A 27,244-nucleotide genomic window follows, 5' to 3' on the forward strand; every position below is an offset into this window, starting at 1 on the left:
AGTCTTCTACGCGTCGCTAAATATCTTTACGACTTATGCAAGGAGACATTCGACGAGTGAAAGGGGGATGAATTGGAAGATATACTCGACATACGGTTCGTCTCTCTGAGTAGCCCCACTGGGCAAGGATTCTGACGAGGTGGTACCGTTCGCCTTTTGACTAGGGTCTCCCGGGCGAGGACGCCAGAGGGAGAGTCGTAGACGAGCTCTTAAAGTCCAGTCGATAGGGTCAACTTGTGGCCCAATAGTCGTTCGGACGGCTGATGGAATCTGTGACATGGGAGTGGAAATATCGCATGTTTAACTAGCTTCGTTGCACGTGTCTAAGGGCCATTCTGTCAGCAGAAGCATTGGTCACTACAGTGGAGTAGAACAATCCCTGAGCGAGCACTCTTCATGCCAATCAGTTTCATAGTCGCAAACCCAATCCTGGAGTCTTCAGCTTCGTATGTGTGCGCCTATGACCTGATCATGGCGGCGGGTTCCTTCACAGCCCGGTTCCTTCCTGAGTACCGACCGGTAGTTTGTGAGGCTGTGATAGGGTTGAATCAATACCAAAATGGAGGCCTAAGATCCGTTGCAGGGATTCCATTGGGTTGCCTGACATTTCCGTATTTCTAGATCTATCGAGCCTATTTTCGTGCAAACCGCCTAGTGCAATGGGTATCTTGTAGCTCTTGATATTCTACTATGCGGCACCTCTCCGTCATTTATCAGGCACGACATAACCAAGAGCGCTCGCGAAAAGCTCAATTCATCACTCCCCAACCCGGCCCCAGTACCCTGGCCTGGACGGCGGAGCAATGCGACGAAAGTGCTCGTCATCTTCATCTTCGTCGCTTCGAGCGCCAGCATCATCGTCCTCGTCGTCCAAGTTGAAATCTTCATTATCTGATCCATGACGGTATTTCTTCTGATACAGGTTCCGGTCATACTCGTCATCGGAGCTGAGCTCATCCTCTGGGTAGTCGTTGGCGTAGTAGTCCTCGGCGTTCTCATCTTCATCATCGGTGTCAAACTCCCTATCGCTTTCATCGTCCCCATTCCACCATTCCTCGTCCTCTTCGTTGATAACGATGTAACCAACGGTACCCTGGGGTTCGGGCAGCTTCCCGTCCGCATCGGGCATAACTATCTCCCGAACGTAGGTATCGTACACGTATTCATCCACATCCATAGCATCCGGGTCGTGTATTCCAAGAGCCGCGGCCTTGTCCGGATGCCGGTCTTTGTAGCGAAGGGCGGGGACCTTGGGTTTGTACTTCAAAGGACTCGACGGAGGTTTGGAAGCTTTCAGCTCATCGTTCTCGACCTGCTCCGAAAACTGCTCGAATTGGCGGACCTCGTCTTCTGAAGGGCCATTCTGCTCCACCTTCTTTTCCGCAGGCGCCCGCCTCGTATGGTGCAGTGCCGAACCTGCACCAGGACGCTTTCGAGGGCGAGGAGTTTCCGCTTGCGAGGCTGGTTCCGGCTGCTTGACCTCCGGTAGTGTCGGAACCTGGCCCTCCTTGCTCGCTCCAACACCTTGATTATCAACTCTAGGTTTGGCTTCCAAGATGACGCGATTGCCGGTCGTGGAGTGATAATGAAGGAAGCGAGGTGCCTCGAGCGCAGGAGACGGGAGCGCCTGAGGAACTGTCTTGGGACCAGCTTTCTGTACGAGGCGCCAGGCGTACGTTTCGCTTTTCAGTCGCTTCTTGTCCTGTTCTTGCACGACTATGGAGTCGACCGGGGGTTCGGTGCGCTTCCGCTTGACGGACAGTGTCTGCGGCGGGTTCGGCGCCATAGCAGCGGGTAGAACGGGCGACGTGGACGAGAGCTATCTGTCTGTATCTCTCGAAGCGAAGAGGTTGCGGTCGGCGCGCAGATGGCTCGAAGCTTTTCGCGGGGCAACCGCGGGGATGAGACTGGCGCTGACTAATCATGCCAAGCCCGGGGCAGTGAGCGCGACATCAGGTGCTCAGGCGTCCGCGACAACTCAGTCATCTGCGCCGTCTAGTCACTCGTCCTACGCTGCGGGGAGTCAAAAAGATGTCTGCCTGTCCATCACCAGCTTAAATTCTCCGCCGCCGTCCCTCACGACGTCCTCTCCTTCCCTTCCGCTCATTCCCTTGTTGCCGATCCGTGGCACCGATACCTCCACCTCATCCACTCATCTACTAGCATGGACCGGATACGGCGTGTGTTCGAGAGGGAGACCTCAAGGGCATCCTATGAGCCCCTAGAAGGCGGCTCGGAGCGCCCAGATGGAGAGCGGATTGAGCATGGAATCGGGCCGGGGTTCTCATGGATCGACTACTCCGTCTTCCTGATGCTTGGGGTTGCTATGCTGTGGGCATGGTATGGCCAGGGTCTTTGAGCTATAGTACACTCTCTAACAGTATTGTAGGAACATGTTTCTAGCTGCGGCCCCCTACTTCCAGAAGCGCTTCGAATCCGACGAACGGCTCCTGCGCAACTTCCAGTCCGCTGAGCTCTCGGTGTCTACTGTTGGCAACCTAGGCTCCATGATTATCTTGACGAAGCTCCAAGCCCGCGCCTCCTACCCGAAGCGAATCATTGCATCCCTCGCTCTGAACATTGGGGTCTTCACTCTGCTGGCAATGTCAACCCGCCTCTTTTTGGACGTCTCAGCAGGACTATACTTCGCGTTTCTGATGTTGGTAGTCTTCGGGGCTAGCTTAGCTACCGCCTTGTGCCAGAATGGCGTTTTTGCATACGTGTCTGGCTTTGGGCAGGAGGAGTACACACAGGGCATCATGACTGGACAAGGAATCGCGGGAGTCCTGCCGTGCGTCGCCCAGATCATATCCGTTCTCTCGGTACCAGAAAAGGAAACCAAGAAAGGTGCACCCCAGGAATCCAGTACCTCGGCTTTCGCCTACTTTCTGACCGCTACTGTCATCTCTACAATGGCCCTGGTTGCGTTCGTGTACCTCCTGTCGCGGCATAGCTCCCGAGAGCGCATCAAGCACACTTTGGATGAAGACCAAGTGGATACGGGGTGTGCATCTACTGGCCGCAAGACTGTTCCCTTGCTGAGACTACTGAAGAAGCTCTTCTGGATGGCTGGAGCTGTTTTCCTCGCCTTCGCCGTCACAATGATCTTCCCCGTCTTCACTCAACGGATTCTGAGCGTCCGGGAGCCCGCCTCTGCGCCTCGCCTCTTCCGGCCATCCTCTTTCATACCCCTTGCCTTCCTGTTCTGGAACATCGGAGATCTCATCGGCCGGGTCGCTCCAGGTCTACCCGGCCTGAGTATGACCTCGCATCCTCGGCTGCTCTTCATCCTTGCCATCTGCCGAGTTGTTTTCATTCCCATGTACCTGCTCTGCAATATCGGCGGCAAAGGCGCGAAAATTAGCTCTGATGCCTTCTACCTCATCGTGGTGCAGCTTCTTTTCGGCGTTTCGAACGGATATCTTGGGAGCAATTGCATGATGGGCTTCGTCGAGTGGGTGGACCCGGACGAGCGCGAGGCTGCTGGAGGCTTCATGTCGCTGTGCCTCGTGGCTGGTCTGACGGCCGGAAGCTTCCTGAGCTTTTTCGCCGCAGGTGCTTGATGCAGTCGCTGTGTTTGCATATTTGCGGAGTTCCGGATTTTTCGTGCAATACTGGCTGGTTCTCGGAGCATGGTTATGGCATAGTAAAGGCGTTGAAGTCTTCACATGGGCTAGAGGGTTAAATGGGGGAAATTTACTAGCAATCGACGCCTGTTCACCGATTAAGGATTTTCAAAAGGCGGAAAACCTGTCGGCGAGCCTTCGCATAAAAAACTGTGCAGTCCCCAGAAACTCTCCTTTCTCAGAACTGCCAGCAGCGCGGACTGGACTTAGTAGACGGTACCCCCACGGATTCGCCTACAGCCAACTCATCACCCGTCTACTTCTGCCAAGAGCAAGCAATGGTACCTCCTCCGGTCTACATTCTCCTCAAACTCCAGTCCTCCACGAAGACCAAACCGGCCTACAAGATCGCCGAGATTACCCCCGCCGGCTGGCCCTCCGATCACCGAGAAGACGAGCTCAACAATGTCTATGTCAGTACTGTGGTGACGCACACCACTGCCAGGGCCGTAGAAAAGTTCGACGTCAAGATTGAAGGACCGAAGTCCGGCGACTGTATAGTATCTATCGAGAGCTGGTCCGAGGATCGGAAGGCCGTGGAGGAGAAGCTGCAGCAGCAGCAGATCAAGGATCTCATCGCCGTGAGGCAGAGGGATGGGAAGGTTTTAAAGCCGGAGTGGAAGCATGGAACTGATGGAGTGTGTGGAGAGGTGATGGTCAAGCTCGAAGACTGGACTTATGTTTGGTTTGATGTTGTAGAGGTGCGGATTCGTCCGTTGGTGGACTATATAGGTGGTGTGGAGCAGGCCCAATACCGCGATGCTAGTCTAGAGCGCGGCATGAGCGTTGGCGGTTGAGTGCGGATAGGCTAGAGGCACCGAATTCAACGGATCCAAGACTCTATAAATGCTAAGATGCAAACGCCTTCATCGTACACAGGCTCGCTATTCACACAGCATCTTACGCTCTATGGCAGTCATCTTCAACAATGCCTCACTGTATGCCGAAGTCATGTGTTCCAGCACGAGCACACTCTGCGAGAAGCAAAGCTTGCTATGCCCGCACACCGCCAACACCAAACCCAGCGAGAGCTAATAAATAAGCCGTCACTGCTCCTGAAGTCCCTTCAACCCCTCAACCACGCTCCTGAACTCCACCATGGCATCCCCATCCAACATCCCCCAATCTTCTGCCTCGGCCTCGGCTCCCAACCCTCCTCAGCGAACCGTCTACCTCATCATCAAATCGCAATCCAGCAGCTCCATAAAGCCTAGCTACAGCATCTCCTGCACCGCTAGCAACCCTAGCCAACCTCCTCACTCCAGTCTCCACAGCCTCACGCTGCCATCCCCCCACAACGCCACCGTAACCCTAACCCCGTCTTCCACCACCCGTGGTGCGGTCGAAGTCGTGAATATCTGGGCCGTCTCCTTCTCCGCCGCGCAGGACACCTTGGAAACCCAAGTGAGCGCACTTGAAGAGGAGGCAAAGAATGTAGGGGAGACAGTCAGACATAGCACCAGGAACAACGAGGACCATCAAGTGATAGGGCGTGGGCTGATTCTGGGAGAGGAAGGAGATCAGACGGATGTGGGTTGGCATGTTTACTGGGATATTGAGGAGGTGAGGCTACCGGGTTGAGGTGTAGAGTGTCTGAGGACATGCGAAAGGGACGTAAGGGACATGCATGAACAAGAAGGATGGGTAGCTGAATTCAAGGTGCCCAGAAAATGGGCGAAAGGTCAGAATAGAAGAATGGATTCAGAAGCCATGATGGGAAATAAGGGGTATCTTGTAGACCGCCGCCCAAGTGCAATATCACACCAGATCCCGCCGCCCACCTGAAAGGCAGATTAACGACTCCCAAAACGCCGTGATAAATAACAGATCAGACATCTGCTGCTCCTGGAGCAGCATCCAGAAGTCGAGTGCACGCAAGTGACAGCCAGAATCCCAGCCCAGGGCCTCCATTTTAAGAGGGCCCAACACTTGCAACGCTGGCCATACTCCCCTTGCGCTGCTGTGGACCCGGACCAGGTAGCTGTCCCGGAAGAATCTGTCTCGGTCCCGCACTGCTAGGCGCGGCCATGCTGATCGAGCTCTGCCTTCTACTACCCGGATTGACTGAGCCATCCAACCCGGCGCTCAGCGGTGTTGCAAAACCACCCATACCACCGGCACTTCCAGGGAAGTTCTCCGCGGTAGCGTTACCAGGCGCGCCCATCATGCCGAGCGCTAGGCTTCGCCCCGTACCGAGGTTTTCTGACCCAGGGGCCATGGCCGAGTAGATGGAGCCGCCGGGTGGTGCACCAAGGGCTGATCGGAGCATGTCTTTCATGCGGATGTACTGGTACTTCGATTTCTGGGATACGGGGGTAAAGGTTGCCAGCGGTCGCGGACGATGGCGTGCAAGGGCAGCCATGATCGCTTCTTTCTCTTCGTCCGAATCAACTGCCCCAGATGGTTCGAGGTCCTCCGGAAGAGGAGCGTTTGCATCGATTGCGGCACCTACAAATAGTTAGCGCATGTATCTTACAAGTCTACGGAAATACTCACGTTGTTGCTTCGCCTGGTTCTTCTTCTGATACTGCGCTAGTAGCATGTCGTAAGGCAAACTGCGTCCTGGCACCGCCCTCTTCAGGCCCATAGAATGACTCTTGCAGGTCAAGCTCCTTGCACAGAAGCCGCCATTTGGTAGCGCAACACCGCACTGCTTCTCTACATCGACAGGTCCTTTAGGTTTCGCGGCTTTCTGCTTCGGTTCATCCTTCTTCTTTTTCTTCGCACCGGGTTTGTCCGTATCGCCTTCAAGCTTCCTCTTCTTTCCCTTCTTTGCTCCCTCGCCGTCAACAACCGCACCCTTAACCGCAGATTTCCGGGCATTCTTACCACCCTCGTCATCTTCACCCTTCTCTTTTCGGAGCGCAGCATCCTTCGCTTCCTTGGCCTCCTTCTTCTTCTTTAGCTTCTCTTGCTTCTTATTCAGGCATTCGCGGATGTGGGTTGCGGAGGAGACGCGGAGGACAGGTCGGCGGCAGTGCTTGCATTGCACAACGTCTACTTTGTCGTCGAGAGGCCGGCCGGTCTGGAATCCAGCGAGGGTCTTCTCTTCTAGGGGGTTGACGATCGGTGAGGTGCTGGCGGGGGTGGATGTCTTGTTCTCGGTATCTAGCGGATGGTTAGCTCCAGCACTAGGTAGACAAAATGTAGTTCGAAACACAAGTGGAAATCGCTGTTCGTAGGGAGAAACATACTGATACCGTCGCTCTCCTTCCAGTTGCCCGGTAACGAGGGCTTTGGAGTCGGCTTCTTGATCTTCAGAATGATAGGCTTCTTCTCTTTCTCGCCTAGTCCGTCCTTGACTGAGCCAGTATCTATGAAGCCCGCTTTCGTAGAGGAGGCCGGGGGTGCAGGCGCTGTGGCATGTTAGTAGCGGTATGAGGGGACTCGGTGCAACCGAACGCACCCTTACGGGCGGCGCCATTTGCGGCCATGGTGAGGTGGCGGCTGGAGCCCGCGGAGTACGTCGGCGGTATATAAAGCCAATCGAAAGAGTGTTTGGTACGTGCCCGAGATGTTGCACGTGTCAGAATTGGCTGTGGTGATGAGATAGCGTGGGGTGTGATGAACACTGCGGCGTGAATGCGGCCTCCGCTTTTGCGGCTCTGATAACATCACGTGAGCGCTAAGCCTAAAATGGGGTACACACGCATTACGTCATGAGCCTTCTGCCAAAGGCCAGGCTCAATGAGAAGAACAGAGGGACGATGTTGTAGCGAGTATGTTTGATTTGCGCTGATCCAGGATGTCACTGACTGGGAATTTGGGTAGGACCCTAGCTTGAACTTGTCTACATGGTTATATCTACAAATACTGAGCGCTTGAGAATAGCTCAGAAATCGCGGTGCTGGCCATTGCCACGCACCGTGCAGTGATGCCGCATCGCTCCATCGAGAGTAGCACACTAATCAGACACCCCATTACACCAGGTTAGCAGAGCGGTCCGAGAATAGCTAGTAAAACACGGTGACCTCTATATCTTTTCGCCATATGAACCCCAACTCCGAGAGAATGCAGACCGGTAACATGCTTCATCGAGTAGAGTAACATGCTAGGTTGGAAATATTCGGAACACCGGGGACGCCATGTAATTGTTGCCATAAATCGTGAGAAAGCCAACAGATCGGAGAACGAGTCCGAGGACCGCATTTAGGCTCACTTCCTCCCTTTGCCCTTAGTGACTTTGGCGACGCCTTTCCTCTGCTTTTTGGGCGGCTCGTATTCCTCAGAATGGTTGTGCCCAACCTCGTCCCGCATGATGCTGTTCGTCCAGAGGAGACAGCGGCTCTTGGTAACGTCCTTCTCGGCGTACGTCTTCTTGCGGGTCGATATCCGTGGTGCGTTATCCTCCTCCTCGGCCTTCGACTTCTCCGTCTCATCAAGATGCTCCTTCATCTTGACCATGTACTCGGCGATCCTATCACGGAAGATTTGAAGCTCCTTGCGCAGTGCTTTCTCTCGCAGACCCCGCTCGTCTAACCAACCCATGAGCTTGTCGATATCAGAGGGGTCGTCGTAATAGCCCCACTCAGCAGAGGTGGATAGATGAGTCGAGCCTTCTTCCTTCTCTTTCCGCATCGGGACCGTCCAGCCAAACTCTGCCATGTCCTGCGACACAGCGGGCTCCTCCAAATTGGGTTGTAGTTCGTACTCGTCGGGCCCCTGGACCCAGACCCGACCATTGGCGTAACCGTATTCTGCTGTAGAGCTTGTTGGCACACCCCCAAAGGGCATGCCGTTGTGCTCGAACCAGTAGTACTTGTTCAGGAAGCGGTCCTTTCCGAGGACCTTGCTCCGGTGGACCAGAGTCTCCCGGAGATCGTCATCCAGCTCGTTGATATTGGCTTCGCAAGTTCGAAGTTCTTCCTTCTTCTTCTCGATGGCGTCCAGAAGCTTTTCCCATTCTTTCTGCTGTTTGGTTTTCGCAGCTTCCGCCTTCGCCTTCTTCGCCTTCTCTTTCTTCGCAACCTCGCTCTCCCGCTTGCGCTTATTCTGCTTCACGGTTTTGCGAAGCTTACGGTTGCCGGCTGGTGGCTCTTCAGCAGACTCGCTCTCAGCTTCCGAATCTTTGACTTCGTCCATGCCTGTCATGGAGACATCTTGATTCTCTTTTGACTCCACCGGAGAGGCTGGGGTGTTGAGAGGCAGATGAATCTTTCGCTCAATGTCAAGTTTGAATAGTTCATCGGCTCTGTTGCGTGTTAGAATGTTGACTTTCGTGGAAGCAATATGATGCACGTACAATTCTTTCCGCTTCTTCTGGAAATCAATCTTCTCCTTTCGGAGACGCGTCATCTCCTGTGAAGCAGCAACAAGCTGGTCGCGGAAGTGCTCGGTAGTTACAGTGAGGCGTAATGCTATGTCGAGCGCCGCTATTCGGAGGTTTACGTCCAAATAAACATAGTTGTAGGCAATCTTCTCCACCAAAGGCACTTCATCTGGAGGCACGAGCTTGGCGAGGATCTCGTCGCAGGTGTCTTTATGAGTTGGATTGAAGGATAAACGGTGGAGCAGACCAACTAGGATCGCCTCCCATCCTCCCTCCCTGAAGTTTCGGATCCCACACTGCTCGACCCAGTCAAAATCCGCAAGGAACTCGGCGGCTTTGTGGAGCTGTTTTGGTGGCTCGGGCGTAGGAGTGCGCTGCTTCATAATCATGTTTGCCTCCGATTTCCTTAGGCTGCTGCGCGTTGTCCGGACTGGAGGCTCGGGCTCTGGCTCTGGCGTGGTCTCCTTGCTGGACTCTTCATCTCCAGACTCATCTTCATCCGAAATGTGGGGAAGAGGTACCTGGAGCTTGCCAGAGTCGTTGACATACTGCTTCAGGACAGCGCAATGCACCTCGGTCAACAGCTCGCACTCTACCTCCGCTGAAGAAAAGCGCATAGCTTCCACGAAGTCGTCTAGCGTGAAGGAATCAAGCATGTAGATGGTGTCGTGAACGTTGAGTGTCTCCCACGTGCATAATAGCGGGCCCATGCTCTTCATCAGGATACCCGTCTTCTTTTCATCCGGAGGTGCTTCAGCACCATCGGGAACGTCGTCCGAGAAGAATTTTAGCGCCGGTCGCTGGACGCTGATGCGTGGCTGCTTGATCCTTAGATCTTCAATGGGATACTTGATTGGTTCGAAAGGCTTCGCAAGAGGAACGGCTGGCAGTTGAGGAGGATTAGTTGGCGCCAGAGTCTGATACTGCATGAAGTTGTTCTGGAAAGGGAGGCTGATGGGTAGCCCTGACCCCGGTGGAGGCATATGCTGCGCTATCTGAGCAAGGTGCGGGGGAAGATTTGTTGGTATCTGGGGTGGGGGATGCAACGGTGGCATCGGCGGTCGTCCGTGTATGAGCGGTAGAGGTGGATGCCCAGAATATGGAAACGGCGGAAGACTAGTTCCGTTCATTGGTGGCGGCATCATGCCACGCACGGAATCTTGCAGGTAGTGGGGAGGAGCGTTTGCCGCGAAATTGACAAAGGTGGTTTGCCCCGGACCAGCCATCGGCGGTCTCGCACCATTCATATAGGGCCCTCTCGGATCTGGTCCATGGACCATGTTTGGAGAATTTGCCGGAGAAGTCGCACTGTTAGCATGTGCGGCGTTTGCTGCCTTCTTCGCCGCCATAATCGCATCTCGAGTCTTTGCTTCAGGGACCTTGGTCGGGATATCGTAGCGCTTCGCCAGGTGGTCTTTGACCATCCAAGGCGCTCCGTTCCATGCTTCTCTTGAAACAGCGCTGCGCAGGAACTGCTTCAGAACGAGCTTTGAATACACCCTCCGATCGCGCTGAAGCTCTGAAGCTTTGTATCGTGTGGCTTCTTCGCCGGTATCTTCCGTAGTGATGATGTACGTAAAGGAGCGGAACTGATCATCCGTAGATTGACCACTGAAGATATTGTGGAGCCTGGAATTGTCTGTTATCTGGGTGATCGTGCCATAGCGGCGGCCGCTATCAGTATCGATTGACACACGGTCGCCGACCATGTAATGTTCGCGGAAATGCTGTACAAAGTATTAGTATTGTGCAATGGAAAAGAGCGCACGAACATACGTCAAAAACAGCGTTGACTAAAAGTAGTGTTAGTAATAGTTCAAAACTCAAGCGGTTCACGGCAGACTTACCCAAGTCGTCCATGCGCGCCGTATTTCGGAATTGCACGAATTCCAGCACACGGGACCGCAAGCCCTCGGGAAATATGCTGTCGATCTCCTTTGAAGCTTCCATCTGCGGCGTTGTTACACTCTGGCCCTCGTCCAAGCCATCTCTTAAACATACCTCGCTCTCCCTGGCCTCGAAGTATGTGTAGCCGGAATGACCTGTCGATTCGCACGTGAAATTCTTCTATAATCGAGTCAGAAGTTGGTCCGAGGTTGACGTGTGGGATGTGGGGGAGGGGAAGGCTTGCCTGTAGGTAGAAATCGCGCCTGCATGTCGGTTAGTAACCTCAGTGTGTTCGCACTAATAGTGAACACGTACCGATTGAGATATTTCTCATAGTCTGTGAAAACCTCTCCGGTCGCGTCAATTACCCAGACCTGTCCACCACACTTAGCATCCATCTTCTTGTTTGTGTAGGGAGCAAGGGCGCACCTCGGTGTTGTCATCGAGGAACGGGGGGAGCGATTCGGGTTTGACGGTCTTGCGTTTAAATTGCACCTGAAGCTGTTAGCTGGGCGAGTAGAGATAGCTTTCAGAACGCGTCCCATACCATGTTGGCTTCGATCCTAGCTCATCTAGAGGATCCTCGAGGTCTGGTGGTCCGCGTCGTAGGCTTCGGAACTGTCGCGGTAACGGTTCCGCGTGATGATGGGTGTATTGAGACGCTTCTCGCGATGGACGGTGGCGATGTGCCCTGCGGAGAGCGACCCAGCGGAATTCAAGCTATACCGAGCGCTGGAGGGGGTCCTGGGAAAAGTCGTCGTCCACCGCGGTCAATCCGATTTCCGTTCCGAGACGCGTCTAGAGGTCGCTCTGCGCGTCCTTTCGAGATGGGGGTCGGTTTGTGGGCGTGGCGGGGAGACGGTCGGTGGAGAGGGTGGTGGAGAGGTAGAAGTAAGAAGCAGGCGATGAATGGAGGCTCAAAGGTAGCAGCAAAAATGCCCAGCCCTGGAGAGCGCGGAGGTAGCTCGGAACTAGCCAGGGTCGGCAAGCACCAACCCAAACGGCTTCCTCCTCCACCCGCACACAACGCGCAGCACTGCACTCGCGACGCGAGCGTATTCGGACTCGTTTTGATCCGTGGATCGTGTAGAATCCAGTGGAAAAGCCAGGAAAAGTCTAAAATTTTCGGAATCGAGTCCCGAGCGGGCCATGTGAGGTCACCACTACACACGACGGCTCCATGCCTTTGAGCCACCCCAGACACCAGCCTGACCCACCTTCTCAAACGCAACGCCATATCCACCTTTCTTGCCGCATTCGCCCACGCACGCAGAAATAAACTTTATGGATATCATTTCTAAATCGAAGGACATATTCTGCACTATCAGGAGCAGTCAGGGGTAATTATCTCATCTCCATGGCATACTAAGTCGTCCACTCTCCTGCCTCCCATATTTCCTTACCGGGGCAAGATGACGCCGCAATGACCCGGAGCACTCAACATGCTCCGCATGCACTCCGTCGACTTCAAATAAGCGTGGAAAATGCTCACTTCGAGTGATCGTTATATCTGGCATGAGGCGGGCGGGATGTCAATCTTGGATTGAAGGGGCTATAGACCTCACGGAAATGGCAAAGTAGGGACGAATGAAGAAAAATGCACAAAACATGTCCTGCTTCAATCTAGCAGGGTGTTGGATTGTGTTTCTGCTCTACGAGTCCATGTACACTACAGAAAAGCCGATCCAGCTACCGACGACCCCGACGGCGGAGTAGGAGCTAATAAACATAAGCGGCAGGAACTCGTACTTGTCTCCAAACACTATGCCATGAACTAGTGAGCAATAAGCGATCAAGGGTATCGATAACGCGATGTAGACGGAGGAAAAGCGATCGAGGAGGAAGACTCGTCGATGCGGTGACCTATGTGGGGTCAGCGAGTATCAGCTGTGGCACGCAGGATACTTACGCCGGGGCGAGGCGATCAAAGGAGGACAAGAAAGCTATGAGCCAGAAAATGGTGTAGACCGTCTTCACCGGGAATTCGGCTGCCGTGAAGAGGAGAGGAAATAGAGACACATGACCGGCGACAGCTAGCGGTCGGAAAGCGCCAAAATATCGACGGTCTCTCAACGCCACTAGACTGAAAGGTATGATGACGAGGAGGATGGCCTTTTCATGAACGTGCCAGCCGAAAAGGAAGGATGCATAGCCACACAGCGTGATAGCACCGATAAAAGTTTCCCACGTCGGCCGGAGAAGGAGTCGAATGAGAGCGGGCTAAGCAACGTGAGCAGACGGGACGCAAACCAAAGAGGCATCTACATACTATCTGGAAACTGAGAGTTAAAAGGAAGCAGGTCAAGGGTGCAACATCGGGAAGCACGGCAAAGGACGTGTCTCCCACCAGGCCTCGAGTCACGCTGTTGATTGCCTCTCGATCGACGTGTAATCCGAGACGTGGAGCCACTGTAAGAGTCAGCCAGACATACCAGTATGTCAAACATTACCCACAGTAAATCAAGACTCGATCAGTGAAGGAGTACATGGCCCATATGTTCGGCGCCCAATAAGCGTGACACAGGCCTCTCGAGAACGGGAATAGTCGACGAAACACTTGCTCGAGCTGGCCCCACGCTGCGAATGGTCCGAAGGCAATGGAAAAGACTGACACAACGCCAACGCCTAGCTTGATGCAGTTGAAAAATCGAACGCGGAGGTAAGGGAACGATGGCTGCTCATCCAAGCAGTATGCCCGTAGGAGATAGACAAAGTAGGCGGGGGCAAGATATAGGTAGATGTGCTTGAAGCATAGAAGTGCGGCGAAATACAGCCCGCTCAACAAAAGAGTAGAGCTGTTGCGGGCAAGCACCAGAGACAGAATGAGGACGCCGTAGAGGAAGCCATTGTACTGGAAGTGGATATGGTCGATGATCAAGAGTCCCGGAGATAGAAGTACGGAGAGCGCAGCTGCGTGTGCAGTCGCCTTCGATTTTGAGCTCTTGACATAGCTAAAGCAGTCAGCTGGGCAGCGCACGGTGTTGGGTGGAACATTTTTACAGGTGTAAGGCATAGACCAGGACCAGCTCTGAAACGATGACCGTGGCGCGCTGGAAGTAGACTGTCTGCCAGCTGTCATATCCGAGAGCCTTGACATTGAGCAGGCCGGGCTCGAAATAGGCCGCGACTTGAGAAAGAAGCCACTCAAAGTAGGCGAAGAAGGGGGGATAGTCTAGCGTCCATTCTGAGGTTTTCTAGGGAGATGTTGGTATGCAGTCTTCGGTTGCATAGGCTCTGCGGATGTCCTCACCTCGTAATACCATTCTTTGACCGGCAGAGAGTGGGTCAGAGCGAGCCAGTTGCGGTGAACTTCGAAGTCGGTGGACTTGCTGGCGACAACAGTCAGCAGGCAAGCTAGTATATGATTTGATTATTTAGAATTTCACGTACTAGGCGGGCAAGAGCAAGACTTTCAGCGCCGTGGCCACGACGGCGCACTGGGCGATTGATGGATACAACTCCGACATGGCACATTGGCTGCGCGTGGTGGAATAAGACGCGAGGAACGGCCAGATCTGGCGGGATCTGAGGTCTATATGCCAAGGCGCTAATCCATTTTGAGAAGGGCCCTTGTCTGCGCACGGTGCCCATTTGCAAAAGCACCCGAAATTTCGATTCTCCCATAAAACGCATTTCGAAGCACCTAGGTAGCAAATCGCCATGCGTTTTCCGGCTAGGTGCAAATTGAGGATACGACGCTGACCGCTGCAGGAATGCCGCTGTGGTTGAGCGTTTGCCCAAACGTCCTTTCGGCGCCAATGACAAGCCGTCGGAGCCACTGTCCCACGTGAAGTGGGCTTTGAAACAGCGCTCCTTTGACGCGAACCGCCTGCGGCCCCCCTGACAGCGGCCGCGCTGATGGATCTTTGGGTCTGGTGCCACACACCTCCGGTCCCCATCCAGCGCAGGCCGCCAAGCGCTATCCAATTCTGATATGCGCCAGCCGTGTCGGCGTGTTGGACGGCTCCAGGGCTGCTGGATGCGCAGAAGCGAGCCCTAGTCAGGAACGAGAATATTGTTCGCTGCAATTATCCGGCGCATGCCTGGGCAAGGTGTTGGAGCCGCTTCCACAGTGACACAGTCTGCGGCGTCCACGGCCCACGCGATGTCCGTCTGAGATCAGGAGAGGCATGCCAGCTGCACGCAATGCGACGCCACATCGCACAAGCGTCTCGCAGCCTCATCTCAGGCGGCCTGCATGCAGGGTCGCGGCGAGCGTTGGCGGTTTGGATGATTCAGGATGGATGGGGGCACGCGCGTTTAAAATAAGCAAGCGCGCTAGGCCGCTTCGGGCAATGCTCATTTGCGCCTGCCTCCTGTCTCTGGCGCTTCTCTCTCGCTTTTCTCCAGGGCTCCATCCTCTACCTCCGACCGCCAGCCCACGATCCCTCTTCTTCGACCCCATCCGCTCATTATCTCTGCTTCTCTCGCATTGAGGTCGCTGACAAACATCACCTCTCTGCGCCGTTCATTATTATTGTGGTCGTTCTTTCAACCCGTTCGCATCTTCAAAACAAGCCCCCGAGGTCCAGTTCCCCCGAACTCCAGTCCTCCACCCCGTAATTCGACCCTTCTGCGACCGCCCCGGAAGACTCTGCAGCTCTTATTCTCGGCAGAGATACTGTATCCGTATTCGTCTGACTCAGCCTGGACTCCACCACCGTGTTGCTGGCTCCTGTATTGTCCTAGTTATTGACAACCGACCGGCCAGCTGGACTCCTTGTTCGTCTTCGATTTGGCTCCTTCTACTCTGTCCCAAGTTCGACCTACCATTGAATTGCCAGAAGTGAGTCTCGCCCCTGATTTCTCCACCGGCACGCCCTTCGAAGGCGTTTGGCTGACCTGTATTAGCCTTCTCTTTACGAGATCTAATATCGGCCTTCTTCACTTCGCGCCAATAGCAACTGCCTTATCACAGGTTGGACGTATATCTTCTGCCTTACATATTCGCCGTCCGGTACTTTGAAGGACCGGACGCAGTAATACACCTTCGCCACGGCTGTCCTATCTCAAAGCGCGCGGGACAGCTTCGTCCTGCCCCCGCATCTTCTTGGAATGCAACACCACGACGGCGCTCCGACCGCACCCAGCGGACCCCGCCTTCAGACGAGTTTCCAGAAGCAGATGAACGGAGGTCATACCGGCTTTTCGCACGGCGCATTCCACACCAACCAGCCAGGCGGCTACGCCGATAGACATCCCGAGAGGTCGAACATCCCGTCGATCAACACGGGCAGGCTCGCGCCGGGCAACCAAAACACCGACTTGCAGACCCCTGGTACGGGCTTCGATATGAACTTCACACCTTTGCTCCCGTCGCAGTTGCTCCTCGGCAGCCCCTTCCAGCCGGGGTCTCCGTCAGCTTTTGCGTCGCCGCAATTCCAGCAGTATGCGAATTTTGCCGGACAGAACCAGTCACATCAGCAACAGAATCAGGCCAACCACATGGGCAGCCCGGTGCAGATGCAGCAGCCGCTTTCGCCCCAGCTCTACCAGAACCTGGTCTCTCCTACGAGTATAAACGGCCCTGGCTTCTTTGGTGGACCGCAGTCGCCCACGGGAGGATATTCTGGATTTGGTGCACAGGGTCTTGGTGGACTGGGTTCGTCTCTGCCCATTGCCCCGGGCCTAGTATCTGGGACTAGCAGGACCGTCTATCTAGGCAACATTCCCCCCGAGACGTCTGCTGAAGAGATTCTTGGTCATGTGAGGAGTGGTCAGATCGAGTCTGTCAGACTCCTGCCGGACAAGAACTGCGCGTTCATCTCATTCCTGGACAGCAGCTCCGCCACCCATTTCCATTCTGATGCAATCTTGAAAAAGTTGTCGATCAGAGGCCAGGACATCAAGATTGGGTGGGGAAAACCGTCGCAGGTACCGACCTCGGTAGCCTTGGCCGTGCAACAGTCAGGCGCTTCGCGTAACGTTTACCTTGGTAATCTGCCAGAAGACGTCACTGAGGAGGAGCTGCGTGAGGATCTCAGCAAGTTCGGTCCGATCGACACCGTAAAGATTGTGCGGGAGAAGGCCATTGGCTTCGTGCATTTCTTGTCCATTGGAAATGCCATAAAGGCTGTTGCGCAGCTTCCTCAAGAGCCGAAATGGCAGCCTCCAAGGCGCGTCTACTACGGCAAAGATCGATGCGCGTATGTCTCGAAGACTCAGCAGCAGAACGCCGCGCAGTACCTTGGAATCGCGCCTGGATATGCCCACGTGCTGAACGGGGCCGATCGGGACATGATCTCCAACGCCCTCGCACAGCAGTCGGTCGCTGCCGCGGCAGTTGCAACATCCGCCGGCGGCGTCAACAACCTGGGCAACCGGACAGTGTACCTAGGAAACATACATCCTGAGACGACGATCGAAGAGATTTGCAACGTCGTCCGCGGCGGTCTCCTGCACCACATACGATACATCCCGGACAAGCACATCTGCTTCGTGACGTTCATCGACCCTACTTCTGCAGCGTCGTTCTACGCTCTGAGCAACCTCCAAGGGCTAATGATCCACAACCGACGCCTGAAGATTGGATGGGGAAAGCACTCCGGCGCCCTCCCTCCGGCGATCGCTCTTGCTGTGAGCGGCGGAGCCTCGCGTAATGTCTACATTGGCAACTTGGATGAGTCATGGACCGAGGACCGCCTGAGGCAGGACTTCTCTGAATATGGTGAGATTGAGCTGGTCAACACGCTGCGCGAGAAGAGCTGTGCGTTTGTCAACTTCACCAACATCGCCAATGCCATCAAGGCGATTGAGGCCGTGCGAGGCCGGGAGGAGTACAAGCGATTCAAGGTCAACTTTGGGAAGGACCGCTGCGGTAACCCGCCGCGACAGATGAACTCCAATCAGGGCCAGGCACAGCAAGCTGGAAGTGATGGTGTCCAGTCTCCTTCGCCCATCAACGGTCTCCATCCCAACCGCAGCAACACTGGGCCCTCCGTTTCGCCAACTGGCTCTGGCGCTCCTGGCTCAGGTGGCAGCACCAATGGACAGTTTCCCGGTATCCAAGCGCCTACACCCGCGAGTATCCTGAACACCGGCGTCAACAATCCTCTGATGATGTACCTACAGGCTCAACAAAGCCAACAACAACAGCAGGCTGAGGTGAACCTCCAGCAGCAACAACAGCAAGCCCAGCAACAACAGCAGCAGGCGTACCCTTCTCCGCAGGCTGCTTTCTATGGCGCTGACATTAACCCTTCTCCACAACCGCACCAGTCGCACACAGCACACAATAGCACGTCGAGCTTCAGCCTCATCAACGGTACCTCGAGCCAATCAGGTGCCACCACAGTCGGTGGCCTGCTCGCCCCATCAAACCTCAACGCCCGCGCTCAGCACTCTCGCGCCGTCAGCCTACCGGTCTTCACGCAAGGCCCGTTCACGCAGCCCGTGCAGCAATCGCAGGCACCTCAGCAGAACTCCTTCGGCAGCCTAAGCTCCGGCATTGGCGGGTTCGGCAGCGGAAACGGCGGCTACGGCCTCGCAATCCAAGGCGACGGTGGCCTTCCCGGCTGGGCTGAAGAGGAGGTTGGTGCGCAGTAATCGTTGGCTTTTTCGGATCTTCTTTTCGAATGTGCGATACTTGCTCCACTTAACCAGTTTAGTAGCTTTCTTGGTTACCCACCATGTTTTCCTTTTTATATTCCCCTTTTGCATCTCCTGGGTCTGGTTTGGGATTGAAATGGCGCCACCTCGTGTTGTTTTGATATAATTGTTGTAATCGAATTTGGAAACACCATTTGTGCGCATCAATTCACACTCCTTAATACTGCCCCAACCCGACTCTGTTTTACTACTCTTCCTTGATTCTCTGATTTCTTTTTTGTTTTCACTACTGCAATGCTACTGTGTTGCTCGCGCTAAGTGGGATGGGCCGATCAGCACACCTTGGAAGTCAATGCAGCGATGGGTAACACTATCGCTAGATCTGTAGTTCTAGATACCTGTAGGGATAAGCCAGGTTAGGATAGGTGGGGAGCGGGGGAATGAATGCGGATGAGGACAGCAAGTCATGCGAGAAGTAGAAAGGGAATAATTCATCTCGTTCATCATAGCTTCTTGTTCCGACCTGATACTGGCATCGTGGTCTGTGAATCCGTGTATTGACTTGTGGAAAAGGGAGTATGAAGCGCTTCAGCGAGTTCCAAAGAGGAATTATTCATATTTACGTGTTATCAAGAACAGGCTATGCAAAACGTGAGAAGCCTTCCATCTATCCCCAAGGGCCCTGAAGTCCTCTCGACCACTTTCTAAGGCGTGCAATTGAAGAAACCGCCGTTTGATCCCGGGTGAAGCTAACACCGCAGGTTCAGGGCGATGCACCTTGAGCATGGCTCCGTGAAAGGATCCTTGCCATCGCAGTCCACCCCATTCCTTATGCAATCACAGCAACGCTGTTGGTATTTGTGCTGAATGTACTTGCGACATTTCCGTCTTTTCGTTCGGCACCTGGCGCATGGATGCTCGGGCGTGAATGGCGGGACGCCATCGCACTCTAATCGATAGAGGCGGCACATATAACAACCTTGGGGCTGGGGAGGGTTGTAGGTGAGGGATGAGGCCGGAAGTCCTTCTGGGTGTGCAAACAGAGTGGCCCGAGGGTCGGGACCTCCTGCACCACCGTCATCGGGAGCTAGGTCTCCATAGTTGGGAGGATACCAGGTATCTTCGGGACTGTTCGCGGACAGGGTGGCTGGAGAGTCAGGACTTTCCGCACCGCGGACATCGAGAGCTACTTCATAGCTGGGGCTACGCTGGATATCCTCAAAGCGGGCTGCAATGGTTGAAGTGCTGGGTTGAAGATTCTCGACGTCGGCTGCAATTGTGGAGGGGCTGTCGTAAATGCCTTCAGGGTCGGTTGCAATGGTAGAAGCAAGGGCTTCGTCGCCGCGTGATGCCAGCTGTCGAATCGAGGCTACTGCCTCCCTATTTCTCAAGCAATCAATAACGCACCAAAACTCGAGGGAAGAGTGAAGGACGAGTGTGCTCCAAGTCATGTGCTTGGAACTCACCCCCTCTGCCTCAACGCCTCACACCACATCCGCACCTCCGCCTCACGCGCTCTCTCCTTGCCAGCACAGAAGTCTTTCTCGTCCATGAAGGACTCGCGAATCTCGGCTTTGCCGAAATCTTTGCCTTCCCTGATGATCCTCCAAACCTCTCTGATCATATCCCGAGCAGAACTTAGATCGTAATCCCCGTAGTCGAATCCATCGTCGTTCGCCGCTGGGAATGTGGAGTCATCTACGCCCGACTCGTCGTCCCATACAGGGTCGCCGGCTGTGGTAGATATGCAGACGACAACACCGGGCGAGAGAACCCCTGAGGACTGTGGCCCCTGGCGCTGAGCTCGCAGTTCGCCAACGTATATGGTGAAGTTGCTGACCGTGTACGTGATTCCGTTGGGCAGATCAAGCACCCGTCGCGGAGTCCAGAGCTGTGCCCACTGAGTCACGAGAAGATCATAATGGGTGTCCGCTTGCTGCGAAGGTATTGCCATGTCTGTCCCCGTCGAGGAGCCTGCCGGCGCGTCTTGAGAGGCGCCAGGGTTCTGCGAATTCTGCAAAGGTGGTGTGTGGATGTAGTTGTATGTTCGATTCTGGCTCAGATACGAAAGGGTGAGGAGATGCTGGTACGAGTACTGGTGCTGCGAAGAAGGGGGCTGTGGTGGTCTGGCGTCGTCGCCATTCTGCTTCGAGGGAGGAGGTACGGTGGATCGGAGGAGCCGATGGTTAAGCGTCCACTTGGCTTGCTGTGTCGCCGTTCGCATGTTGGACTCGATGCCGTCAACGATGGAGCGAACGGTGTTGAGCGAAGCATCCAGGGATGCTCCCGGGTTGGAGATGAAATAAAGGCCGCTGTATTTCATATTGAATGAGGATATGTGGTCTCGCTATGGGTGTATGGTGGGGGCTGAAGGCTAGGATGATGCTAGTGCGCCTTGCTACGTCCTGATCGCAAGGTACCTAGGTAAGAGAATCCGGTGCTCTATCGTAGTTTGTCTGCAAGCGCACTGCCTGTGGGAGCTGGGAAGGTAAATTGCGTGGATACTGCAAGGTGGTAAAGCGATGCGGATAAAAAAGACAGAAAAAAGTCAGTTATATAGGCAAATCAGGCGCCAATACTTGCAAGCTTTTCTCCATTCTGGGGCTGTTGAGGCACAATAGCGGTACAATAATAGTGGTCGCGAACAGAACGGCGCTGCGAGCCTCACCTCGAGGCTCCGGTCCATGGCTCCAGCCAAGGGATCTGCGCAGGGATGTGCCTGCCAGCTTAGTGCTGACGACGCGTCGCCGCTTCCCATTCTTCCTTATCGATAATGCAGCCATCGGGGATGCTTCCATGGTTCAGTCCGCAGCCTGTTTATCCCCGACTCCCACCTCTCCTTTCCTTGGATCTTCCATTCCCCCTCCTTCATTCACCTTTCGTGTTTCTGCTGTCTCCTTTTCGTCTGCAAAGGGTGTATTTGCACCGTTCCTGCTCGATCCGAGCCCTTTACCCGCTGCATCTTTCTTCGCTGCCTCCCTTCCTTCCTAGTCGTTCCTTCTAATTGTCAGGCTTTCCCCGTCATAGACAGTCTTTCGGACTCTGTCCTAGCCTACACAAATGAGATACCCTTCTTAGACTTTCTCCTCCCTCGCTATGGGAATGTACTATCGTCGTTTCATCGTATTATGTCTATCAGCAACGCTCCTGGTTCTCGCTTTCCGCCAACTCACGCTACGAGACGAATTTCCTCCTCCAACCGGCACATCTTCGTCGCAGATTCAGCATCCAGTACAATGGAAGGATATCCCGCAGCTTTACCCGGTCTCGTCCATGATTGCCCTCCCGAAGGGTTCCCCGTCCCCCATTCCTCGCATACAGCACGATTTCGGCGTCGAGACGGTACACAATAAAGAGCAGAGACTGCACAGGCAGGCAGCGGTAAAAGAAGCCTTCTTGCATTCTTGGGAAGGATACAAGAAGCACGCTTGGCTACAGGATGAGGTCACTCCGGTAACAGGACGATATAGAAACGCATTTGGCGCACGCGGCGCTACTCTCGTCGATTCTTTGGATACACTTCTTATAATGGGATTAGAAGATGATTTTAAGGCGGCGCTCAAGGCGGTCAAGAAGATTGATTTTAGCACTACAGCGGAGCCTATTCTGAACATTTTTGAAACAACAATTCGATATTTGGGTGGTTTGCTCAGCGCATACGACTTGACCGATGGGGTGCATCATGTTCTGCTCAACCAGGCGACGAGGTTGGGCGATATGCTGTACGGAGCATTTGACACCCCTAACCGCTTGCCAATTACGAGGTGGGACTGGGAAAAGTACATCCTGTCTTCCTCCCCTCTGTTCTCCGCTAACCTTTTCAGTGGCGTCTTGAAAGACTACAAGCAGTCACCATCTCATGCGCTCACCGCTGAGCTAGGCACTTTAACTCTAGAGTTTACGCGTCTTTCGCAGCTGACCGGAGATCCGAAATACTACGATGCGGTCCAAAGAATAACGAACAAGTTCGAGGAGCACCAGAACGATACCGCCATTCCTGGCCTCTTCCCGGTCAAAGTCAGTCCGGAGGACAATGCATTCAATATCGACCGAACTTTTACATTCGGCGGTATGTCGGACTCCCTATACGAGTATTTCCCGAAGCAGTACATGCTCCTCGGAGGAATAGTCGACCAGTACAAAACCCTATATGAGCGCGCTATTGCGGCTGCGAAGCAATACCTGTTCTTCCGTCCATTGAACCCTCAGAACCAGGACATACTCGTCTCCGGCTCTGCGCGAAAGAACATGTTAGGCTACATCGACTTGGAATCCGAAGGCCAGCATCTGTCATGCTTCGCTGGAGGAATGGTTGGCATCAGCGCCAAGATCTTCAACCGCACGGATGAGCTCGATATCGCACGAAAGCTCGTTGATGGCTGCATCTGGGCTTACGACTCGATGCCGACGGGCGTCATGCCAGAGAACTTCCATGCAATCCCGTGTTCTGACCCCGATGATTGTTCCTATAGTACCGAGCGATGGCACCGAGGAGTCATGGATCAAAGTGGCTGGGCACGATCCATGGACGCCCCCGAAATCATCCGCGAGGACGGTCTAGAGCCGGGATTTACGAAAATTGGGGACAGGAGATTTCTGCTTCGGTTGGTCACCTCTCCGACTTCCTCACTCCGTTGGTGATCTGACAAGTATACAGTCCCGAAGCAATCGAATCTGTCTTTATCCTCTACCGCATAACCGGTGATCGTACCCTCCAGGATGCTGCTTGGCGTATGTTCAGCGCTATTCAGAACGCCACCCAGACCGAGTTTGCCAACTCCGCAATTGCAGATGTGACGTGTCCGCAAGGGAAGGAGACTGAGAAGCTGGATGAGTGTGAGAGCTTTTGGATGGCGGAGACCCTAAAGTACTTCTATCTGGTCTTCTCCGAGCCAGATCTTGTCAGCTTGGACAAATACGTATTGTGAGTATGATATCTTGAGGGCGAAGCGATTGCTAATAGAGATTAGTAATACAGAAGCCCATCCGCTGCGCAGGCCGCAGCCAAAGTGAGCTACCCAGTGTACATATATATATATTTCGGATTTGGCGCCCTCGTAGACAGACAACTTGGGGTGCTTTGAGAGTACATATAGGTATTTAGGCGTCGGTACACGGGGCCAATCGCCGTTTTAACAAAAGAGGTATATATCAAAGAGCTACACAGCACAGCGTAGAAGACCGGCGTGTTCTCAAGAAAGAGAAGATTGTTTGGATAGATGTCCTTCGGTACCGCCGGATCGCGGATATACTTCGGAGTGGGTGGTGACGTAACATGGAATTCTAGCCTTCATCTTCACACCACTTTAAAAATCCTCACATGTCTTCTTCCTCCTTAAATACGAAAGAGACGAGAGCATCAAGGATCCATCTCAATTCCTCCTGTTTCCTACCCTCCCATAAGTCTTCCACACTCTCCCCCCAACTATGCCTTCTACATCATCCTACCCCCAGTTCCTCACAAACACCCCTCTCCACCCCTCGTTCGACACCGACATCCGCGACACGCACCTCATCTACGACTACGCCGCGCAAAATTCAGAAACAGGCGAACCGGAGAAATGGCGTTACGAACTATGGTGTTTCTCCCCCACCCGCTGCGTCTACGCCATCCACGGCGGGCCAATGGCGGGCCGCAGCAACTACCAGACGTGCACGTGGCAGTGCATCCGCCCCGGGGAGCTGTGGCAGTGCAATTGGCTCGAAGAGACGGGCACTATTGTCTCCCTTGTCTACGACATCAAAGAGAGGCGGGTTACTACTATGATTGCGTTTTCGAGGGGCCATTGGGAGAAGAGCGAGGAGGCGAAGGGGGATAAGAGGAGGAAGGAGGATTTTGAGAGGTGGAGGAGGCTTGCGGAGATTGGGACGCAGACAGAGAGGTTTGTGCTGTGTGAGCAGGCGGAGGTGGTGGAGGTTTTTAGAGGAAGGGGGTCGTTGGAGGGTGTGAAGGAGGATGCTGTGACATTTTAGGGAGAGGCGGAGAGGGGGGTATGTGAGCACTTAGATATTGCGTGTTTGGGATGAGCTTGTTGGTTTTAATACTGCTTTAGATATTTGACCTGGGTATTCAGATGGTTCTAGCTCCGTTATTTTCGAGCATGATGCATAAGAGGTTGAGAGAATCGAATGATTGCTCGCGCTACCGCGGATATTACACACGCTCAGGACTTGCGACTCGCTTGCAAACATCCAGGGTCTTAGAAAGATGTGTCGTGGACCAAATTTGAAGCGCTATTTCGTGGCTGAGAGAAGTTAGTCTGCCACGTGACCAGACCAAATATGGACAACCTTGGAACTACAGCGAGCGCCATCTCCTCCCTCCAGGTACCACTTTTGTGCAGCACCACTTCGAGAGCTCTCACAGCTTCGCACGCCGCCTTCTTGAAATCGCTGGTCTCGAGCATTCCGGCGTGTAAGGCTCCCCTCATTCCTAAAATTTTCAACTCAGTCTTCACACTGCCGGCTCAGCTACATTACATTTCTCTCTCACTCCCGGACCACGCTAACCTTCCCGCCTTTTCTGAGCTTACTGCGGGATACCGTCTCTCTCACCGGAAAATCGCGCTAGTCGAAGATCACTTATTATATCGTCGGCCCCAAAACCCCTTTCCTCAACCGACTGTCTACTCAAACACTTTCAAGGATATCGTCTCAATTACGGCGAAAACAGTCACCATGACGACCGTACGCAACGGAGCTTACGAATTGTATCGGGTGGAGCTAACGTCTCTCACAGACTCGATACCTGTCATTCAAAGTCAACAAGGACACGCGAAGAATGTTGGTCGCGTTCACCCGAGATAACGACGAAGCATGGCTTCATATCTCTATGGTGGCCGATAAGGGAGACGCGAAACCAAGGACCGCATGGTACAGAACCGCCAAGGGCGGCCACCAGTAGAATTCTGGGGACATCGACCTCGATTCATTGTATGACCGTCTCGGTAAGAATTCGTGGGTAGGTCGCATGCAACGAGACTTCGCTGTCAACTTCCCGGGCGTCTTGGAGAAGCAGAGAGCAGAAAATATCGCGTTGGTTGCGAAGAAACGTTCCGCCGATGACGCCGATGAAGAAGAGGACGTAGCTCAGAGGAAGAAGGCGCGGCAACAATGCCCGGAATTTCCCTTATGGAACCAGTTCCCAGACACGTTCATTAAGAAGAGGGCTCTATACTCGAAGATCCGCGAAGTCTCGACGACCGAGCTGGAATTCTACGCCCGCATGCTACAGGAAGGTGAGCATTTGACGGAATCTCCGACAATCGAATTGTGCCGAGAAATGCGTGAGCACATGATGAAGACCGGCTCCCCCCCAGAAAGGTACTATAAATACTGAGCATGGAAGCGCGAGCATGAAAAAGAAGGCCAGGATACCGCGCTGGGAGATGCAGGGGTGAAGGGGGCCAAGGGGAGCACGGCCGCGAAGGGCGAGAGGACGGTCACCGAAATGATCCGTTCGTTCAAGGCTGAAATGAGGATGATCGAAACTATTTTACGGGATTTGTGAGCACGCAAGGATTTCATAGCTCTCTTTTCAGACAACAGTGGCTGGCGTTCACTGCTTTGGCGGGTTACTAGGGGTTATATGCATACAGAAGGCCTCTATCCTGTAAGCTTCTCATACCAAGAGGTCGCAAGCATAGGAGTTACGGAAGGGGGACATTTACTTACGCGTCTTTATGGCTAAAAGCGCATGCAACTTATTATCATTAAGAGACTCCTTGAAATATACTTAGTACCAAAGAAAGTTCTTTAAGTAAGTCTTTACTAAGGCTACCTTAGCTCTAAGAAGGCCTTAAATATATAAGGGTATAAAGAGGTTAACGAAACAGTAGGCTTGTAGGTTCTATTCAGGTAAGGCTAGTAAACCCTAAGCGTTAGATTACGGAAACGCTCTCATCTACCCAAGGAACTCCTTTGTCCGCCCATTCGGTATCAGAACGAAGAAGCAAAGTTTCAGTGCGGCGATAGACTAGACGTTCGAGACGTAAACGCCGTGCTACTCCGATGGCACCATGGCCGTCCTATCCTCCTGCCTCAGCGTCTTACCTCGCTTCTCTGTGCTTCATGCTGCCGTCAAAAGGCTCTTAGTCCAAAAGCGCAGCCGCATCCCTCATTTCCTCATCCTATGAAAGCCTATCATCTGATTGGAAAAGGTACTGAGGTTCGACTATGTCATCAAACTGGACGCTTGAGTCATCCTGGCCTTCTGACTGAATTGAAGGCTCAGCATCGTCATCCTCGTCTATTAGACCATCTCCTTCATCCATGTATTGCCCATCCTCGTCGTCGGAGTTTTGCGCATTCTCTTTACTTTTGAACACCCTCTTTTCCCTTCGGCGATCCATCTCCTCTTTGAGATCCGTCACGCATTTTGCGGCGAAGATGAGCTTAGACTTGGATCAGTATCACGCTATTCAGATGCTCATATGCAAACTCACCATGGATGCGAATTTTTGTGAATTGCATGCTCCTACTTCTCTCATGTGCTTTCCGATCTCGTCCGGAGGGTCAAGAAGGGTCAAGAAGGGTCGTGGCCTTCGTGCGCTTGCGCTCCTGTGTCGCAAGGATATTATCCTCTATGGAGTCCTTGCAATGGAGATGCCATACGTATACCATTCTTGTTTGGGGTTCAAGAGCAAGACCAGCTCTGCCAGCATGAAGGCGTGAAGTCGAGGCGTACCCCCCCCCCCCCCCCCCCCCCCCCGGGGTCTTGATTGTCACGAGCATGATCCATGATCCTCTTCTTTTAGTTGTCGTGGAAGGCCGTTGTAGTTTCCCGTCGGGAGGCTCGCTGACCATCGCGTCGAAACGAAGAACATCACGCCCTTTTGCCTATAGAGCGTACGCCACTACGTATTACGTCAAGAGCGCACCAAAACTCCGTGAACACAAGGAGTTTTCCTCGATA

The 27,244-nt window shown here is 53.8% G+C and overlaps 12 protein-coding genes across 12 annotated transcripts; 8 read left to right on the forward strand and 4 right to left on the reverse strand.

Annotated features, from left to right (window-relative positions):
* Window positions 1–518: 518 nt before the first annotated feature.
* On the reverse strand, window positions 519–1,946 carry BU26DRAFT_334071 (uncharacterized protein). Its single transcript, XM_033822224.1, has one exon. The coding sequence runs from the start codon at window positions 1,784–1,786 to the stop codon at window positions 758–760; it is 1,029 nt and encodes a 342-aa protein (XP_033683437.1). The 5' UTR covers window positions 1,787–1,946; the 3' UTR covers window positions 519–757.
* A 31-nt stretch (window positions 1,947–1,977) lies between these two features.
* BU26DRAFT_334090 (uncharacterized protein) lies at window positions 1,978–3,734 on the forward strand. Its single transcript, XM_033822225.1, has 2 exons — window positions 1,978–2,340; window positions 2,390–3,734. The coding sequence occupies exons 1-2, from the start codon at window positions 2,165–2,167 to the stop codon at window positions 3,561–3,563; spliced, it is 1,350 nt and encodes a 449-aa protein (XP_033683438.1). The 5' UTR covers window positions 1,978–2,164; the 3' UTR covers window positions 3,564–3,734.
* Window positions 3,735–3,904: 170 nt separating this feature from the next.
* BU26DRAFT_506145 (uncharacterized protein) lies at window positions 3,905–4,423 on the forward strand (the record flags this gene model as incomplete). The annotated part of the gene is made up of 1 exon (XM_033826895.1): window positions 3,905–4,423. One exon carries the CDS (start codon window positions 3,905–3,907, stop codon window positions 4,421–4,423), a length of 519 nt encoding a protein of 172 aa, XP_033683439.1.
* Window positions 4,424–4,724: 301 nt separating this feature from the next.
* BU26DRAFT_565830 (uncharacterized protein) lies at window positions 4,725–5,207 on the forward strand (the record flags this gene model as incomplete). Its single annotated transcript, XM_033833438.1, has 1 exon — window positions 4,725–5,207. One exon carries the CDS (start codon window positions 4,725–4,727, stop codon window positions 5,205–5,207), a length of 483 nt encoding a protein of 160 aa, XP_033683440.1.
* Window positions 5,208–5,538: 331 nt separating this feature from the next.
* On the reverse strand, window positions 5,539–6,983 carry BU26DRAFT_428653 (SCA7-domain-containing protein; the record flags this gene model as incomplete). Its single annotated transcript, XM_033823798.1, has 3 exons — window positions 5,539–6,074; window positions 6,123–6,734; window positions 6,821–6,983. Coding segments are annotated over 3 exons (1,311 nt in total), but the record flags the coding sequence as incomplete, so codon positions are not given.
* Window positions 6,984–7,381: 398 nt separating this feature from the next.
* On the reverse strand, window positions 7,382–14,266 carry BU26DRAFT_458739 (glycosyltransferase family 57 protein). Its single transcript, XM_033824991.1, has 14 exons — window positions 14,173–14,266; window positions 14,033–14,111; window positions 13,783–13,976; window positions 13,237–13,733; window positions 13,052–13,191; window positions 12,692–13,002; window positions 12,558–12,645; window positions 11,212–11,277; window positions 11,098–11,156; window positions 10,997–11,045; window positions 10,743–10,962; window positions 10,672–10,688; window positions 8,869–10,622; window positions 7,382–8,817 (listed from the first exon to the last, which is right to left on the reverse strand). The coding sequence occupies exons 1-14, from the start codon at window positions 14,247–14,249 to the stop codon at window positions 7,782–7,784; spliced, it is 4,587 nt and encodes a 1,528-aa protein (XP_033683442.1). The 5' UTR covers window positions 14,250–14,266; the 3' UTR covers window positions 7,382–7,781.
* A 1,229-nt stretch (window positions 14,267–15,495) lies between these two features.
* Window positions 15,496–18,633, forward strand: BU26DRAFT_334148 (uncharacterized protein). Its single transcript, XM_033822227.1, has 2 exons — window positions 15,496–15,568; window positions 15,634–18,633. Exon 2 carries the CDS (start codon window positions 15,838–15,840, stop codon window positions 18,325–18,327), a length of 2,490 nt encoding a protein of 829 aa, XP_033683443.1. The 5' UTR covers window positions 15,496–15,568; window positions 15,634–15,837; the 3' UTR covers window positions 18,328–18,633.
* A 594-nt stretch (window positions 18,634–19,227) lies between these two features.
* On the forward strand, window positions 19,228–19,723 carry BU26DRAFT_334139 (uncharacterized protein). The gene has a single exon (XM_033822226.1). It carries the CDS (start codon window positions 19,340–19,342, stop codon window positions 19,652–19,654), a length of 315 nt encoding a protein of 104 aa, XP_033683444.1. The 5' UTR covers window positions 19,228–19,339; the 3' UTR covers window positions 19,655–19,723.
* Window positions 19,724–20,768, reverse strand: BU26DRAFT_334151 (uncharacterized protein). Its single transcript, XM_033822228.1, has one exon. It carries the CDS (start codon window positions 20,651–20,653, stop codon window positions 19,793–19,795), a length of 861 nt encoding a protein of 286 aa, XP_033683445.1. The 5' UTR covers window positions 20,654–20,768; the 3' UTR covers window positions 19,724–19,792.
* A 658-nt stretch (window positions 20,769–21,426) lies between these two features.
* BU26DRAFT_427819 (glycoside hydrolase family 47 protein) lies at window positions 21,427–23,258 on the forward strand (the record flags this gene model as incomplete). Its single annotated transcript, XM_033823754.1, has 3 exons — window positions 21,427–22,109; window positions 22,155–22,934; window positions 22,988–23,258. The coding sequence occupies 3 exons, from the start codon at window positions 21,427–21,429 to the stop codon at window positions 23,256–23,258; spliced, it is 1,734 nt and encodes a 577-aa protein (XP_033683446.1).
* Window positions 23,259–23,293: 35 nt separating this feature from the next.
* Window positions 23,294–24,514, forward strand: BU26DRAFT_334276 (uncharacterized protein). The gene has a single exon (XM_033822229.1). It carries the CDS (start codon window positions 23,758–23,760, stop codon window positions 24,301–24,303), a length of 546 nt encoding a protein of 181 aa, XP_033683447.1. The 5' UTR covers window positions 23,294–23,757; the 3' UTR covers window positions 24,304–24,514.
* A 98-nt stretch (window positions 24,515–24,612) lies between these two features.
* BU26DRAFT_565837 (uncharacterized protein) lies at window positions 24,613–25,234 on the forward strand (the record flags this gene model as incomplete). Its single annotated transcript, XM_033833439.1, has 2 exons — window positions 24,613–25,017; window positions 25,070–25,234. 2 exons carry the CDS (start codon window positions 24,613–24,615, stop codon window positions 25,232–25,234), a joined length of 570 nt encoding a protein of 189 aa, XP_033683448.1.
* Window positions 25,235–27,244: the final 2,010 nt, after the last annotated feature.

The sequence above is a fragment of the Trematosphaeria pertusa genome (genome assembly GCF_010094035.1).
Source record: "Trematosphaeria pertusa strain CBS 122368 unplaced genomic scaffold BU26scaffold_8, whole genome shotgun sequence".
Taxonomy (NCBI): domain Eukaryota; kingdom Fungi; phylum Ascomycota; class Dothideomycetes; order Pleosporales; family Trematosphaeriaceae; genus Trematosphaeria; species Trematosphaeria pertusa.

Excerpts from the sequence above, each read along its gene's own strand:
- BU26DRAFT_334071 (XM_033822224.1), bottom strand. The coding sequence starts at position 1,786 with ATGGCGCCGAACCCGCCGCAGACACTGTCCGTCAAGCGGAAGCGCACC.
- BU26DRAFT_334090 (XM_033822225.1), top strand. The coding sequence starts at position 2,165 with ATGGACCGGATACGGCGTGTGTTCGAGAGGGAGACCTCAAGGGCATCC. Across the intron at positions 2,341-2,389 it reads GTTGCTATGCTGTGGGCATG|GAACATGTTTCTAGCTGCGG; the intron begins GTATGGCCAGGG and ends ACAGTATTGTAG.
- BU26DRAFT_458739 (XM_033824991.1), bottom strand. The coding sequence starts at position 14,249 with ATGTCGGAGTTGTATCCATCAATCGCCCAGTGCGCCGTCGTGGCCACG. Across the intron at positions 11,046-11,097 it reads TATGAGAAATATCTCAATCG|GCGCGATTTCTACCTACAGG; the intron begins GTACGTGTTCAC and ends ACCGACATGCAG. Across the intron at positions 8,818-8,868 it reads CAGAAGAAGCGGAAAGAATT|AGCCGATGAACTATTCAAAC; the intron begins GTACGTGCATCA and ends AACACGCAACAG.
- BU26DRAFT_334148 (XM_033822227.1), top strand. The coding sequence starts at position 15,838 with ATGCAACACCACGACGGCGCTCCGACCGCACCCAGCGGACCCCGCCTT.
- BU26DRAFT_334139 (XM_033822226.1), top strand. The coding sequence starts at position 19,340 with ATGAGGCCGGAAGTCCTTCTGGGTGTGCAAACAGAGTGGCCCGAGGGT.
- BU26DRAFT_334151 (XM_033822228.1), bottom strand. The coding sequence starts at position 20,653 with ATGAAATACAGCGGCCTTTATTTCATCTCCAACCCGGGAGCATCCCTG.
- BU26DRAFT_334276 (XM_033822229.1), top strand. The coding sequence starts at position 23,758 with ATGCCTTCTACATCATCCTACCCCCAGTTCCTCACAAACACCCCTCTC.